This window comes from Thamnophis sirtalis, unplaced genomic scaffold, assembly GCF_051295495.1.
Source record: "Thamnophis sirtalis isolate CommonGarterSnake01/CBP01778 unplaced genomic scaffold, rThaSir2_p1.2 scaffold_10, whole genome shotgun sequence".
NCBI classification, from domain to species: Eukaryota; Metazoa; Chordata; class Lepidosauria; order Squamata; family Natricidae; genus Thamnophis; species Thamnophis sirtalis.
This window is the reverse complement of record NW_028261390.1, coordinates 22,997,111-23,013,860: the sequence shown is the minus strand read 5'-3', so window position 1 is coordinate 23,013,860 and position 16,750 is coordinate 22,997,111. Positions and strand designations below refer to the sequence as shown.

At 44.5% G+C, this 16,750-nt stretch overlaps 1 protein-coding gene across 1 annotated transcript in view; it reads right to left on the bottom strand.

The window, feature by feature from the left end:
* Positions 1-2,878: 2,878 nt before the first annotated feature.
* EGF (epidermal growth factor) overlaps positions 2,879-16,750 on the bottom strand; it is a 59,496-nt gene continuing 45,624 nt past the window's right edge. Inside the window, exons 19-20 of the mRNA XM_087724213.1 lie at positions 15,667-15,831; positions 2,879-4,350 (exon numbers count right to left, since the gene is read on the bottom strand). Coding sequence (XP_087580339.1) covers positions 4,317-4,350; positions 15,667-15,831 — 199 coding nt within the window. The 3' untranslated portion in view covers positions 2,879-4,316. The remainder of the gene's footprint in view (positions 4,351-15,666; positions 15,832-16,750) is intronic.

Sequence of the window (16,750 nt, the reverse complement as noted above, 5' to 3'; positions counted from 1 at the left end):
CATTGCATTAAAGAAGTAATCCAATATCAAACCCATGATAATTGTGCCATGATATGAGCTACATAGGGGCGTTATGGCTCCGTGGGTTACAGATGCTGAGCTTATCAGCTAGAAAGCTGACAGCTCCGGTTTAAGATCTGAATGCTGTGCAATGGGGTAAGCTCGAGAGGTGGATTACTCTTGGTTCGGACCAGTTCGGGAGAACTGGTAGTGGTAATTGGGCGTGGGTCATGAAACCAGTAGTGATGGCTGGCTGGCACACCCCCAAACTGGTACACTTGGATGCTCGCCCTCCCTCATCTTTGCCATGTCCATCCACACAACTGCCTCCTTGTGCCTACAGAAAGGTAAGCAGCATTCGCACTAGTCTAGCCCCCCCTCACCACCAGTCAGCGTCTCCTGAAGCTGCCGCCATTGCAGCCCAGCAAGCTGTGCATGCTGGAGAGGGCGGCAGAAGGAGAGAGCAGTAGTGGCGGAATGAGAGAGCAGTGGTGGCAGGAAGAGAAGGCGGCAGGAGGAGAGGGCAGTGGTGGCAGGGAGAGCAAGTTTAGCATGCTTCCAGCCGCACCGTGTAGTGCCTCCATCCGCCGGCTCAGGGCAGTGGGCTCAGCTGCTGCTGGACAAGCCGAGGAAGTGCAGGGAGCCTCCCGCGTGTTGCAGGGGGGGGGGCTAGCCTCCGCCCGCACCTCTGCACTGGCCAGTGTCTCCCAAAGCCGCAGGCATTGCAGCTGTGATGGGCACGGGGCAGCCCAGCAGGCTGGACACCTAAAAAGTGCCCAGAGCAGCCTATGTGTGCTGGCTCCAGTGGCGCTCGAGCTGGAGGAGGCAGTGGTGGCAAAGCCTCAGGGCTCCTGGAGTGGCCCACGTGCACAGAGCTGGAGAAGGTGGTGGTTGTAAAGCCTTGGGGCTCCCAGAGTTGCACATGTGTGCACGGCACCCAGCTGGCTCTGGCAGTGCTTAGAGGCACCGCCACAACTGACCCCCTCCTCCAGCTGGGACACCCTGTGCACATGAGCCGCTCCGGGAGCCCTGAGGCTTTGCAACCACCACCTCCTCCAGCTCGGGCACTGCCAGAGCAAGCCGAATGTCCTGTGCACATGGGTCGCTCCAGGAGACCTGAGACTGCCTGAATGGCTATTTCCTTCCTCCCCAGGTGCTGTCTCCCAGGCAGATGGGGCAAACGGAGCATCCTGGGCAGAAGGAGAGAGAGCCCCGGGGCAAGCCTATCAGCCACAGCTGCCACTTCAAGAGCAGGCTACTTGGCTCGTCCCCAGAATGATCTGGGAGACAGTGAAGAGCTCTCGCCTGGCGCCACCCCCCCCTTGTCAAAAATTTCTGCCACTGTTTTGGTGGGTGTGGCTTTGTGGGGGGGTCATGTGACTGAGTGGGCATGAGTGATGTGAAGTTGCCCATGCCCCCTCAGTCACATGCCCCCCACCTAGCCACGCCCACCTAACCAGTATTAAAAAGTTTGAAATCCACCCCTGTAACTTGCTCGAAAGCAGGCAAATAAAATTGTTTATGTGATGACATCATGACATGCATGATGTCACTTGATCCCCTTCTCGTCTTATAACAGGAGTGTCGAACTGGCAGCCTGAGTGCTAGATGCGTCATGCTCAAGCCACACCCACCCCAGCTCCGTGAAGAGAAAAAAACGTTTTTTTGAAACCCATGTCTTAAAACATTTAAATATTAAAATATTGAATACTGAAAGTTAACCAAAAAAAGTGGGTAAAATAGGGACTAATGTGATGATGTGGAAGTGAGAACTTCTTAGCCAGATCAGAAAGGGTAGGCATATTCTGTTTCCCCTCAATTAAACAGTGTCATCTTATGGGATGCAGGAAGGATATTTTCTCTGTCACAACAACTTCCCTATAGAAAAAAAATACCCCTTGAGATTAGGACGATCCCACTCGTGTTGGCTTTTCATGGCAAACTGGAGACCTGGTTCCTCCCCCATGGATTGGAACAGAGCATCAGTGCGGCCAGCTTCTGTACCGGTAGTTTTCAACTTATGACCAAAATTGAGCCCAAAGTTACCATTGTTAAGCGAGTTTTACTCCATTTTATGGCCATTTCTGCTATAGTTGTTAAGCGAATCACTACAGTTAAGTTAGTAACCCAGTTAACTGAATCTGGCTTCCCCGTTGACTTTGCTAGTCAGAAGATCGCAAAAGGGGATCCCACCACACCAACTGTCATATATACATGCCAGTTAACAAATTTTGATCATGTGATCACGGGGATGTTGCAACAGTCCTTAAGTGTGAAAAATGGTTATAAGACACTTTTTTCAGTACTATTGTAACTTTGAATCATCACTGAATGATTGTAAGTTGAGGATTAGCTGTATTTTAAAGTCAATTATTGTCACACTGGTTCAATGTATTTTGTTGCTTTTTTCTAACCTAGGTTTTTTTTTAATTTTCATTTTAATGATTGTGACTTACAGTTGGTATGTGAGTTGATGGCCAGATAAAATGAATGAATGAGTGCAGATCCAAAATGCTAGGAATTCTTTGAAGTTTGGCAGTCAGATAAATCAGGCACCAATGGGAACACAGAGATAAACCACATTTATACATCATACGCAGGAGACACACAAAAACCTTAGGAAGAAAACAAAAAAAGCACATTCCCTCCAGCAGTGCACAATCAGATAAGCAAGGATCAATATCAGGCAATCATGTATAAAACAATACTTTAATCAAGGAACCATCAAGCAGGAAACCACACCTCTACCACTCCTGGCAAACGTAAACAGGTAGTTTACGTAATTCACCTCATTTGCGGTGATGATGTTATCTACTTGGGTAATAAAATATTTTCAAGCAAGCACTCAAGTACCAAGAACTCCACAGATGTATATGTCTTTCCGCAGGTTTTAATTTTTAAGATGATTTTGCATTTATTTGATTGTAGATTTAATATTTACTTTATTTACCTTTTGTTAGTTCCTTCAACAAAACAGAACAAGAAATAAACCAAATAAATAAATTTGGATTCTACTAATTGATGTGTATAACTTCACAAAGCTGATCCTGACACGAGACGAGGAAAACAAAAACAAAAAGAATGTTACAGAAGATTAAATAAGATTTGATTTAATCAACGCAGTCCAATATTTAGTTATCGAATAAACTAAATAAAGGGGAGAAGAGCTGGTGGGCTTGATGAGCCCACCTTCCTCTTGCAAGATCTGGGAGGTTGTGCATTGTGTGAAGAACCTTTGGGGCAGGGGGCTCTCCTCTCCCAAGCAGGGGACTCTCCAGTGGGGCTGGGCAGCCCGGCTTTTGTCTCTTTAAGGATGATGGGAGTTGTGGTTGTGGAAGCTGCTGGAATTCATCAACAGTGGTTGGGATGGGAAGCAGTGGACTAAACATTAAAACTCAATCAAAATTACATTCGATACTGGGATTAATTGTAGCAACAACTGCTCCTAAGGATATCTTTATTTAGAGCAGTCTGAAATAGAACGATAGCTGTGGTTTTAATGCACCTTTCTTGTTTTAGAAGTTTACATGCTGGGTTTTTTTCACTTAAGTTTGTAATAAACAGGGGAAACACAATTCTGTTAGCTGATTAATTCTGCATTGTTCCATGCATTATTTCCAATGAAATAAAATTGTCGTCCATGTGAAGTACAATGAATGAGATCATGAGATCCAGTTTCTCATTCCTTTCTTTCACTGTTCAGTTGCCCAAATCCATCCAAAAGCATTTCCCCTCCAGGCCAAATGTCGTAAGTAGCTTGCAAAATCTTGGATTGTGATTCTGTACTTTCCTTCCAACTGTTCAGCTGGTAATAATGATAGGAGATGGGATTAGGCATCGCTAGGCCCCTCAACACGGAAAGGAGAGCCCAGCCAACAGTGGTCTCTAAGAAACAAAGTGCATTTTCATCTCTACAATGTGAATTGGTCATGTCATCATGTTGGCATTTTTTAATTTAGACCATCCCTCCAACTGTTTGTGCACAGCTAACAATAAACACTGTCACTTGATTGCAATGCGTTCAGGCAGCTGTGAACTTTGAAGGATCACATAACAATGAGCTAAGAAGAACTCTGGGTCCATTGAAAAATACTTGATAGCCCTCCCAGTGGTTATTTAATATATTTAATGTATGAAGTATTTGATGGATAATCTCAAGTCGATCCCTAATATCCTTTGATTTCTCCTTTGTTTTGCATTACTCTGTGTTACTATAGAATTACCAAAGGCTTAATAGTTGGCAGCCTCATGTCTTTCCTTTTAGGGCAGGTAGGAGTGCTGCTGCAGCTCATGTTAGCAGCTATTCTGTCTTCTGCCTAGGGTTCCCTCTTGGAAAAACTCTGTTGTCTCCTGTAGAAAGAAATAAAAATCAAGGAATAAAATTCTCTGTGGACATACATTTTATGGTTATAAAATATAGTTCAAGCATCCGTTTGTTTTGTTAGCTAAATTCACATACATCCCATTCCGTGCCCTGAAGTGTAACCCTAATCTTTAACAGTTGAAGGTGAAACTATTATTATGGTATTCCTCCAATTATAAGATGGCCTGGTCTTCTAGATGGCAATTATAGGAATTGTAGATCAGTAACATACATACTTGCTGAACAAGAGGGAGGATGCTATACTACTGGTCATAGCTAGGAATAATCAGATTGACACGGAACCCGAGAGATAGACAGATTGAGTTTAGTCTTCCCTCGTCTACAATTCTCAGATATATTTAACATCCATTTTGCTTACAAAGATGTCAAAATTAAAACTTGTCTATTTCCCAATGGGTAGAGAAAGGATGAATGATTAACGGCTCTTACCCAACAGATATTGTTTAAATTTCAATTAATCTATCTGAAGATGCTTGTCCAGATGTGCTTTTTCCAGATCCTTGGAATGTATGTGGTCCCTGATTGTTGCACTTAATTTTAACTAATAAATCAGAAGCTGAAAAATATTAAATTATTGCTTGATTATGTACGATCAAGTTATTTTCAACTCCTAGTCACCACATAGATTTTCCTATCTCTCCAATCTATCCCTAATCTGTTTTTTTTTCCAAGTTTTAAAACCATGGCACTATTCATATTAACTGTATTTAAACTTAAATTCAGATTGCAGATTCAAAATTACTTTTTCTATGTTCACTCCAACTTTATACATGTAATGGATATTTAGGTCTATGACATACCACTTAAAGGTGCAACCCTTAGCCTAAAAACTTGCACATGGCTTCACCCACAATTGAGTCCAATTTCTTTGGATGCTTGACAGTTTTCTCTGCAATGAGAGTTGTTTGATTAACTTTACATACGTCAGTTTCCCAAAGCTTCAACTTTTCAGGACAATCAATATTGACCTCCACAATAAAAACGAACAGATTTCAAACCAGCTACCTTTTAACTTTTATTAGAGCCTCAAGTACAAACAATCTCCACTTATTTCTAAAGACAAGAATGCTATTGAGCAGTTTATTTACCTTCCAAAACTAAACTAAGTTCATAATCTTTCACATTCAAGAGCACTCTTCCCTCTACTAAGCTTTTGTCATTTCAGCTTAAATTGGAAAAATCCCTTCTGCTGTTGCTATTGCTAATCTATTACTAAACGGATATCAGAAGTATTCTATGCAAGCAACCCATTTTACATTGTTATCATAAAGGTAAAGATTCTCCTCGCACATATGTGCTAGTTGTTTCCGACTCTAGGAAGCTATGCTCATTTCTGTTTCAAAGCTAAAGAGCCAATGCTATCTGAAGACGTCTCCGCGGTCATGTGGCTAACATGACTAAATGCCAAAGGCACACGGAACGCTGTTACCTTCCCACCAAAGGTGGTTCCTATTTTTCTACTTGCATTTCTTAAGTGCTTTCAAACTGCTAGGTTGGGAGAAGCTGGAACAAGTAAGGGAGCTCACTCCATTATGCGGCACTAGGGATTCAAACCGCCGACCTGCCAACCTTTCTGATCGACAAGCTCAGTGTCTTAGCCATTGAGCCACTGCATCCATTTTATTATTGTCATAAAATTGCTTAAATCAGTGGTAGTCAACCTGGCCCCTACCACCCACTAGTGGGCGTTCCAGCTTTCATGATGGGCAGTAGGGGTTTGCTGTAACTCTGCTTTATAGATTTTATAAAGTAAAGTTACTTCCCTACTTTATAAATCAGCACTACTGTGGAACTGGTGGGCGGTTAGAAAATTTTACTACTAACAGAGATACAAAAGTGGGCGGTAGGTATAAAAAGGTTGACTACCCCTGGCTTAGATAATAAGTAAAGCATTTAGGATGCTTACAGTGGATTGTATTAATTGTGGTACTTTTTACATATTAACTACTGATTACACTCAAGAATAATCTCACCATTCAAAAGTTAACACTTTTCTAATTGTAAACTCCCTGTCCAAGCGGGAATCCCATAGTCACAAATATACATACTGTACATAATTGGGTAGTATGGAATCAAAGACACCATCCATATATAAGTAGACCCCAGGTTTTGCTTAAGTACCCCTCCAATACAACATCCCTAAGGTATAGAATAAGCATACAGTACTTCAAGAAATTGAATGGCATTATACACGCTGCAGTATGCCTCTCTGAGTAGCACCCTGAAGAAAAAAAAATCATTTTCTTTATTTGTTTATCTATAGATTCCATTAGTAAGACTTCTTGGTAAATGACTATAGCAGCAACATGAAGATATTGTATGTATTTTATAAGCCTTATCCTTGCAGGCCACATTATTTTTATTTTTGCAAGTATATTTTGTTAGATTTTTGTATTTTGTTAAACAGCAAAATGAGTTCATGTTTTATGGATGAAGTGAAGGCCTCTTACTGACCTGCTTCCAAAACATAATCAATACGTCTTAAAATACAGCAGAGTATGAGTAAAAATGAAATAGCAATCCCAATTCAAATATTGGCTTCTGGACTCCAGTTAAAGGGGGATTTAGATCAGTGATTCCATTTTGATCTAGTTAGCCTACTGATAGTGATAATGTAAACCCAGCCAAGCATGTAATTGAAAACTTGTTTTCAAGATAAACAGTTACATTGTCCGGAACCATTCCGTAAAAGGCAGAAATGAATCAGGGAAAAAATAAATGACAACAACAACAATAGTGTTGTGTTCTGAGCTTGCGCTGACTAGAGGTTTGAGCGGGAAAGCGCTCGACAGCTGATTGGCCGATCGTTTGACAGCTCCTGTATAAATAGGGAGCTGTCCAAACGAGCAGCGCGCGTTCCTATCTAAGCCGGTTCTGAAGTGTTAGCTTGTACTTTAAGGGAATAAACTTGTTAGCCTTTTATTCCTGTCTCTGCCTCAGTTCTTCTGGCTACCCACAGGTCCTTGGTACACACCACTGGCGACGAAGGTGGGATCGCCAAACTGAGGTACGAGAAGCTGAAGTCACTGACAGCTGAAGTCACTCGCTGAGTCACTAGAACCGCGCTTAATCATACCGCGACGAGACGTCGTTGGTTCTGACAGGAATGGCCACGTTAAATTTCGCGCCATTCAACTATGGAGCTGAGACATGGGAGTCGTACACGGCTCGATTTGAATGCTTCCTGGTCGCACACGACCTTACTGAGCTGACAGATGAGAGGAAATGTGCGTTCTTCTTGTCCGTGTGTGGCTCAGACGTTTTCCACACAGCCAGAGCTCTGACAGCTCCTGAACCTATAAAGGCCGTTCCGTGGCCTGAGCTAATGGCAAAACTGAAGAGCCATTATGCTCCGTCCCCGTCTAAGATAGCCAGCCGGCACGCATTTCATCAGCGCAGCCAAGCTGAGGGGGAGTCCGTGAGTGCCTACGTTGCTGCCCTACGATCCGCCGCCCTGCACTGCGAGTTCCGGGATTTGGATGAAGCTCTTCTCGACCGCCTAGTGTGTGGCCTCCGCGACCTCAAGCTACAGAAGAGGCTTCTAACAAAATCAGACTTGTCGTTCCAGAAAGCCTTTGACGAAGTTCGGGCCTCCGAAATAGCTGCTGCTTCTCTAGCCACCATCGCGAAGGCCAGGGCCGCCAACGCCGCGCAGCCTGCCAATGCCTTTAACACAGTGACCAGTCAGCCAGACTCGGAAAGCGAAGATTCCGATGCTGAAGCATATAATGAGGACATCAACCGCCTTGATGAGGCGAGCAGAAAGAGCTGGCAACGGCAGAAGGGCAGACCTAAATCTGCATGTAGTGGTTGCGGAGGTAACCACGAAAGAGCTGAGTGCAGATTCAGGCAAGCCCTCTGCCAGCACTGTGGCAGGAAAGGTCACATCGCTCGAGTATGCCGAGCCGCACAGCCCATGTCCTCGTCCGAGTCACAGACTGAGAGGTCGCGGCCATATTGTCCCAGAACAGAGGGCCCTAAGAAAGCGAGAGTGGACTGCCATTCCATTCTCCGTAACTCTCACCATAGTCTCTCGTGCAACCAACTTCAGAGGAAAATTCAACTGACAGTCATGGTTGAGGGGAAGCCCTGCGAGATGGAGCTCGACACCGGGTCTGCCACATCTATCGTGTCATGGAGCACCATCAAACGCATTGTGCCACAGCTTTCGAAACGCCAGCTGAACGATTGCCATATCACACTGAGAGACTATCAGGGCAACCTGATTCCAATAATTGGCACCCGCAAGGTCAGAGTGCAGTTCAAGGGGTTTGACGGCCGCCTACCCCTCATCGTAGTCGACGGACGGCTGCCCAGCCTTCTTGGCCTCGACTGGTTCCAGTCCCTGGGTCTACAGATCAACGGAATTCACCACCTCAGCTCAAATGCACTCGACTGCCTGGCAAACGAGTTCCCCGAAGTCTTTGATGGCAAATTAGGCAAGTACACGGGCACGCCGGTTTCCTTTAACCTCGACCCGTCCGTACAGCCCGTGCGGATGAAGCCTCGCCGGGTGCCCATCGCCCTCAAACCAAAAGTAGACGCTGAATTGGACAAACTAGTGGCTCAGGGCATTTTGGAGCCAGTGGACCATGCCAGATGGGAAACACCCATTGTGCTACCCATCAAGCCAGATGGCAGCGTGAGGATTTGCGCTGACTACCGCTGCTCAATCAACCGTGCCTTGCCTTCCCACGCATACCCAGTACCGGTGGTTCAACATCTGCTGCACACCTTGGGCGAGGGGACTATGTTCGCGAAGCTCGACCTCGCCCAAGCCTATCAACAGCTGGTCGTGGACGATGAAGCAGCTGAAGCACAGACAATTGTCACACACCGGGGTGCGTTCCGTTGCCGCAGACTGCAGTTTGGGGTCAGCATTGCCCCGGGACTGTTCCAGAGCTTAATGGAGCGGCTGCTCCAAGGACTCCAAGGCGTCGTCCCCTATTTTGATGACGTCCTTGTGTCAGCCACCTCCATGGATGAACTCATGGCCCGTTTGCGCATGGTTCTCCAAAGATTCCAAAAAGTGGGACTGAAGGTTAAGAGAGATAAATGCCAAGTTGTGGTATCCCAGATAGAATTCTTAGGGTTCCTTATCGATGGCAGTGGCATCCACCCCACGGCTGCCAAAACCAAAGCCATCGTTGAGGCCCCTGCTCCAAAGAATAGAGCTGAATTACAGGCCTTTTTAGGCCTACTTAATTTTTACGCTGTCTTCCTTCCCCACAAGGCGACAGTCACTGAGCCACTGCATCGCCTCCTTGACTCGGGTGCCCCTTGGGTGTGGGGCCGCCGGGAGGCCTCCGCGTTCTTAGCGGTCAAACACCTGCTTGTTTCCAACAATGTGTTAGTACAGTACAGCGAACACTTGCCCCTTGTGCTCGCTTGTGACGCTTCACCCTATGGGGTGGGCGCCGTCCTTTGCCATCAGTTACCCAGCGGAGCAGAGGTGCCAGTTGCCTATTTTTCACGCACGCTCTCTGCCGCTGAACGTAACTATGCCCAAATTGATAAAGAGGCTCTTGCCATTGTGGCTGGGGTGCGCCGGTTCCACCATTACTTGTACGGCCGCCCATTCCAAATTGTCACCGATCACAAGCCCCTGCTCGGGTTGCTGGCCGGAGATCGCCCTGCCCCGCAGGTTCTCTCCCCACGCATGACCCGCTGGTTTGTTTTCCTGGCATCCTACGAATATCAGCTGAAACACAGACCGGGGAAGCAGATCGCCCACGCCGATGCCCTCAGCCGTTGCCCCCTGCCTGAAGCCTTGGAAGACCCTGCTGCTGCCGCACCTGTCTTCCTAATAGACGACCTCAACCTTCCACTCTCTGCCGCCGACATCGCCCGGGAGTCCGCAAGGGATCAGGTAATTTCCCGGGTGCTAGACTGGGTTAAGCGAGGGTGGCCAAAAGACCCCGTAGACACCGTTTACCTTCCCTTTAAGTCACGCCTGGCGGAGCTCTCCGTTCAGCGCGGCTGTTTGCTGTGGGGCCATAGGGTTGTCGTACCTGCCTCACTGAGGACTACTGTCCTGCGGCAGCTACAACACGCTCACCCGGGAATTGTCCGGATGAAAGCCTTAGGTAGGAGCTATGTATGGTGGCCTAAGCTAGACCAAGACATCGCCGACCATGTCGCCGACTGCCCGCAATGCCAGGGTGCCCAGGCGCTGCCACCAAAAGCTGAGCCACGAACGTGGGAGCCCCCTTCAGCCCCATGGTCCCGCATTCACGTTGATTTTGCAGGCCCTATTCACGGCCGCATGCTCTTTGTCGCTGTGGACGCCTTCTCGAAATGGGTCGAGGTCGTCCACATGTCCTCTACGACTGCAGACGCGCTAATAGCGACCCTGCGCCACTTATTTGCCACCCACGGCCTGCCCGATGTGTTGGTGTCCGACAATGGACCGCAACTGACAGCCACCAAGTTTGAAGCTTTCCTTGCTTCACAAGGCATCCGACATGCCCTCACATCCCCGTTCCATCCCGCTAGCAATGGCTTGGCGGAGCGCGCTGTTCGCTCCGTCAAAGAGGCTCTTTCCAAGCTAGACCACCTTCCCTGGCAGGAAAGAATTGACGCCTTCTTGCTAGCCCAACATACTACTCCCTCGCCGGAGACAAACACTAGCCCAGCCGAGCTCCTCATGGGACGACGGTTGCGGACAACCTTAGACCGTTTGCACCCCACTTATTCCGTTACCACCCCATTAGATTCCCGGGGAGGGTCCCGTTCCTTCATCCAGGGGGAGGCAGTGTATGCCCGGAATTATGTAGGACATCCCTTGTGGCTGCCGGGCATAATAATTGACCAAACCGGGCCCTGCTCCTACAGGGTCAGGCTCCTCGACGGCAGAGTCTGGAAACGCCACTGCGACCAGTTGCGGAGCAGGCACCAATCTCCCACCAGTCGGCAGCAGTCAACCGACCTGCCAACACCAACGGACACGACGACCGACGCCGAGCACGGAAACGAAGCGGCCAGCCGAGAACAAGCAGCCACAGCCCAAAACCGAAGCGGCGACTTACTTGGTGGGCCAGCACCATCCTGTGTTCTCCGGCGGCCCAGGCGATCGCCGTCCTCCGATGCAGAGTCCTCGGTCGAACAGCCAGAACCTCCAAGCGAAGCAGAAGGGCCTAGGGCATCAGGCCGCATCAGGCGGCGTCCAGCTTACTTACAGGACTACGCCTGCGCGAATGTAAGGGGGGAGGAGTGTTGTGTTCTGAGCTTGCGCTGACTAGAGGTTTGAGCGGGAAAGCGCTCGACAGCTGATTGGCCGATCGTTTGACAGCTCCTGTATAAATAGGGAGCTGTCCAAACGAGCAGCGCGCGTTCCTATCTAAGCCGGTTCTGAAGTGTTAGCTTGTACTTTAAGGGAATAAACTTGTTAGCCTTTTATTCCTGTCTCTGCCTCAGTTCTTCTGGCTACCCACAGGTCCTTGGTACACACCAAATAGAGTGATAGAATAATAATAGAATAGTACCGGTGGTGGGATTCAAATAATTTAACAACTGGTTCTCTGCCCCAGTGGCCTGCTGGGTGGGCGTGGCCATGGTTGGCGTGGCCAGGGGGTGTGACAGGCAGCACTAGGCCTCCTGTACTCTCCTGGGAGCAAAAATGGGCTGGGGGGGGCACACGATCTCCGTGCCCAGTTTTGGGCCTAGTAGGCTTACCTGCACTTACCTAGAAGCCCAAATGGGGCACGTGGGGACTCCTGGAAGGGGTGGAGCAGGAAGGGCTAGCCAGCAATTTAACAACTGGTTTGTTCAAACCGGTCTGAACCAGCTGAATCTCACCACTGAATAGTACAGTCTAAACACTTGGCTGAGAAAACAAAAATAATAATAGGATGTTTTTATAGAATACATAGAATTAGAGGAATGAATCAGAGTTTCTAAATTTCAAATGTTCAGGGTATTTTTATAATGGTGGGGGTGGTGATGATGATAATTGTAATACAATTTCATCATTTTGGATGGCTCTATATTTCGAATACATCATCTATATGGGCCATTACCCTGAACTGAGGACTCAACTATCAACAATTAACATATAATGTAGCATTCTGACACCAGGTGAATTAAAACAATACTGCTTTCAAAGAAACAATATATACATTGAGCAGGTTCTGGACATGATGGTTCTCAGACCATCTTGCATGTGAGGTGAGGTGATTCGGGACAGATGAGGGCTCTGCCAAGGTTGGTTTAGTAGTCCTCAATATAAAAATGTAAAATCTGACATGTGTGTCTACCTACTAATATCAACACACAAGTATGTAAGTTCAGAAAATCAGGGAATGTAGTTTCTCATACAAAGTACCGATATAAACAACTCAATTAAAAAACATAAAAACTAAAAGACTATTATAGTTGAGCAGTTTTGAGAAAACATTTGCCTTAAAAAATGCATAACATTCATTAGGCTATTCCCTTTCAACATTAAGCAACATTATACCAAGCAGAGAAAAAAGCGAGAAGTATAAACCAAAGAAACTGAAGAAACAAGAAAAGGAAATATAGTTTAAGATAGTTTCTCCAAACTCATTCATTCCATATCTTTCTGTCCCTCCAAATCCATCATTGTTTTCACCAGGTCTATACCAGAAGTGGTATTCAGCCAGTTCTGACAGGTTCTGGAGAACCGGTAGCGGAAAGTTTGAGTAGTTTGAAGAACCGGCAAATAGGCTGGCCCGCCCCCACTGCCTCCCAGCTGATCTTCTTTTGTTGGCCTGAACAGGAGAACAGAGCTGGAAAGCAGATTAGTGGGGTGGGGAGGGAATGGGGATTTTCCAGTATCCTTCACCTATTACGCCCACAAAGCATGCCCACAAAGCCACACTATGCCCATAAAGACATGCCCACAGACCCAGTAGTAAAAAAAAATTGAATCCCACCACCATTGGTCTATAGACACCATTTTATATACTGTATTTTGAGGATCTTAATTTCAACAGCTCCTTCCTGCTAAACTCTTGGCTCTTTCGAACCCACCCCTCTGAAATCTTCACACCTATTCATCTTATTGTGTGCTTTCTCTAAATCAACACACAACATAATTCCTTTCAAACATTCATTTTATTTTTGATTGCATTTTCTCTTTTAGAGATTCCTTCTTTATCCTTCTCCCATTTTCAGAAAAACTTTTATTTCCATCAAAATTGCTCTGCATTGTCTCCATCTCTTTTAATCTTTATGACTCCTTGCTGTTTTTGATTACATCTGTCTTTTTCTCTATATACACATCTATATATATATTATTCAACTATCTATATAAATTAGCCCTCACTCTATTTTTCTTTCTATAGATAATATAAAGTCTTACTTTTATCCTAACTGTAGTTACATATGATAATGCATTTTTATTGGCATCTTCTTTCAATTCAATTTTAAAGCAACGCCACGAATTACTGTGGCACTATCTAAAAAAAATCTTTCACAATGCTGCATTCTCTCCAATATATTTTCATAAATATTTTTATGCTTTTTCCCCTGCAATCTTTTGATTACATTTCACATTTCTTTCACTCCCCCTCTCACCCCCGGATTCATTGCTCCAAGATCTGATTTTGACATTATCAAATAATTATCCATTTCAATTAATTATCTCTGGTATTTTTCACTACCTTTTTCAATCTTTCATCATAGATAATCAAACCAGCCATGTTTTTGTTTCTGTAGTGGTTAAGGTACTTGGCAAAGAGCAGGGAGATCCAGAATCTAGTAATCCTTAAGAGCAGAATCTAGCTGGATTATTGGGCACTCAAACCCTCTCAACTATAATCAGTGTTAAACTCTGTAACAAGCCAGCTGATAAATAAATCCCTTGTCACACCATGTACTGATAGTTTCACTGTAAGAACTAAGTGAGCCCAGTGCAAAGATAAATAAATCTTGCAACATGTGGGACAAACACTAAAAAAAATGAATTGTAAGATATAATCTTCCATATTTTACCAAACAGATGGGCCTATAGAGATTCACTTTCAGCACTAACTGTGGATTTGATCAAATGGGATTTTTACATAATGCTTTTTAACAAGAGCGAGAGGGTGTCGACAAGATTACCAGCTTCACCCTCTACCATCTTTAGCAAGACCTACAAACGGTATCAATAAACCCCAATCAATGCTCAATTTACTCCGAACATGTTTATTCTATTCTAATATAGAGCCAATAATATATTAAAAGCCAGCCAACTGTTATTTGCCTGCCACCAACTACAAGGCACATGTAGTCTTCTAACACACACAATTAGGAAAAAAATTCACAAGTTCTCAAGGGGGAAAAAATGACCCCCACCCCCCACCCCAAGTATTTTATTCAGTTCAGCAAAGAATTTGGTAGATATCATTTTGACCGAAATTAAATTTTCCCAGCAAACAAAGATGAGCTGTGCAAGTCCAAGAAGACAGAGAGACTGAAATGCAGAGGTAGCTAGGGACTGTACAGCTGAATAAGCAGGGCACGTAAAGCAGGGGATTAAAATTTGGCCTTGTTAATTAACAATTAAGAGCCCTGAGCCAAAGCTTTTGATGCTGTTCCTTCTGAGAAATTAGATCTGCAAACCCCATAGCTTATTTTTTCAGCAGGTGAGAACAAGTGCACAGTGATATTCTACCTTTAATGTATTCCTACTTCATATAAATTGACTTAAGAAAAAAGGTGCCATTGCCTTCTTCGCAGTGAACTCTGCCCCCCCCTTTTTTTAAAAAAATGATTCTTTTCTCAACTGAAGTATTTTTCCTTCCTATTCTTTAAAAAATCATTAGCTGGAGTCTCAGATGTCCAATGGACAGGATCCACTACTTTCATCAAAATAACAAAAACAGGATTGTAACATTGTGACACAAGTTCCGCCTTTTTCATATATGCATATGACATCATGACACATGTTTTTTGACCCAGAGTTTTTTCTGGATAGTGTAATGCTGTTCTCATCATTTACCTTCACATATGTCTCAGCCAAAAGGTTTTAGGCCCACGTGTATACAGCCAACATTAGATGACCATTAAAATTCAATCTTCAAAAGTTGGTAATTTAAATTCCTCAAACATATTGCTAGAAATGTTTAAAAGGCAAGCAGTAGGATATGCAGTCATAAATTAAAATAGACTCATCATCCTTATTACTGCAAATGTATATTAGGACCAATAATGTACATGAATATTAAATTAATGAGCAAAGAAATCAAAATCTTGGGTTTATGATGTATGAAAGAATGTATAAAGATCACAAACAACATAGCTACGGATTATCATATACAGGAAATAAAGTCTACCTATAGAAATAGAAGGCAGCCACACCAAGGAGCAGGACCAAGAACAGCACAGCCAAGAATGCAGCAGTTGCGATGTTTTGCTTCTTAAGATGCATCTCATGTTGTTGTTCCCACCACTCCAAGTCACTAAACTGACAGCGGTCTCCCAGGTAGCCTTTCACACAGCTGTTGATGAGCAAACCAACAAAGAAGGCAATGCCAATTATCAGGAATGGCTGATTTCACTCAATGAAGTACAGTCTTTCTGGGAAATTGTGATTTCTAGTCATCACATGAGGAAAAAGCAACAGTGAAAATATGCAGAAAGGACAACCAATATGTTTAGAAGGCTGCTGAACTTGCCAAAAAAAACTTGATGGAAATACATAGCACTGCAACAATAGAATGGCCCATATGTTAAAAGTAAACATTCAGGACTGAGAAAACGTCTGGGAGAATATTTTTTCTGCCATCATATTTTGTTTTAAAACGCCTTGGACAAATTCAGAAAAGAGCAAGCTACCATGACTGCTAGTTTTGAAGGCCAGTTACTATCATTAAAATCCTAACCAACAATACTTTAAAACGGAATCTGCTTGGAGAATAACAATGGTGGATGCTATCACTTTTGTTTCCATCTTTATAGCTTTTCTCTATGCACTTGACCGACCATTACACAGTATAGAATGATGGATTAAATGAGCCAATAGCATGACCCTGCAGAAATCTTCTTTACTTTCCTTAACTTGGACTCCAATTGCAGAATTTTTACAATAGCCACTGTAGGAATTCTGAGAACTATGATCCACATATTTGCAGACACCCAGAGTAAGGACAGATATACTACTTTTTTCCTTAATTTGCTACCCCCACATATATTTGGATTACAATTTCCATCTTCCAGTTAGTAAAAATGGGAATAATGGGAGATGTGGTCCATGTCATAAGGAAAGCACCAAACTGAGAAATGCAAGGACCTCACTTTTAAAAATATTTAAATTAATGAACATTTTAATGTTTGCTTTGTTTTGACTCTAGACAACAGGTTTCCATTTTACAATGTTAGCTTTGGTTACTTGGGAGTTAAAAGACAAATAGTAAATGA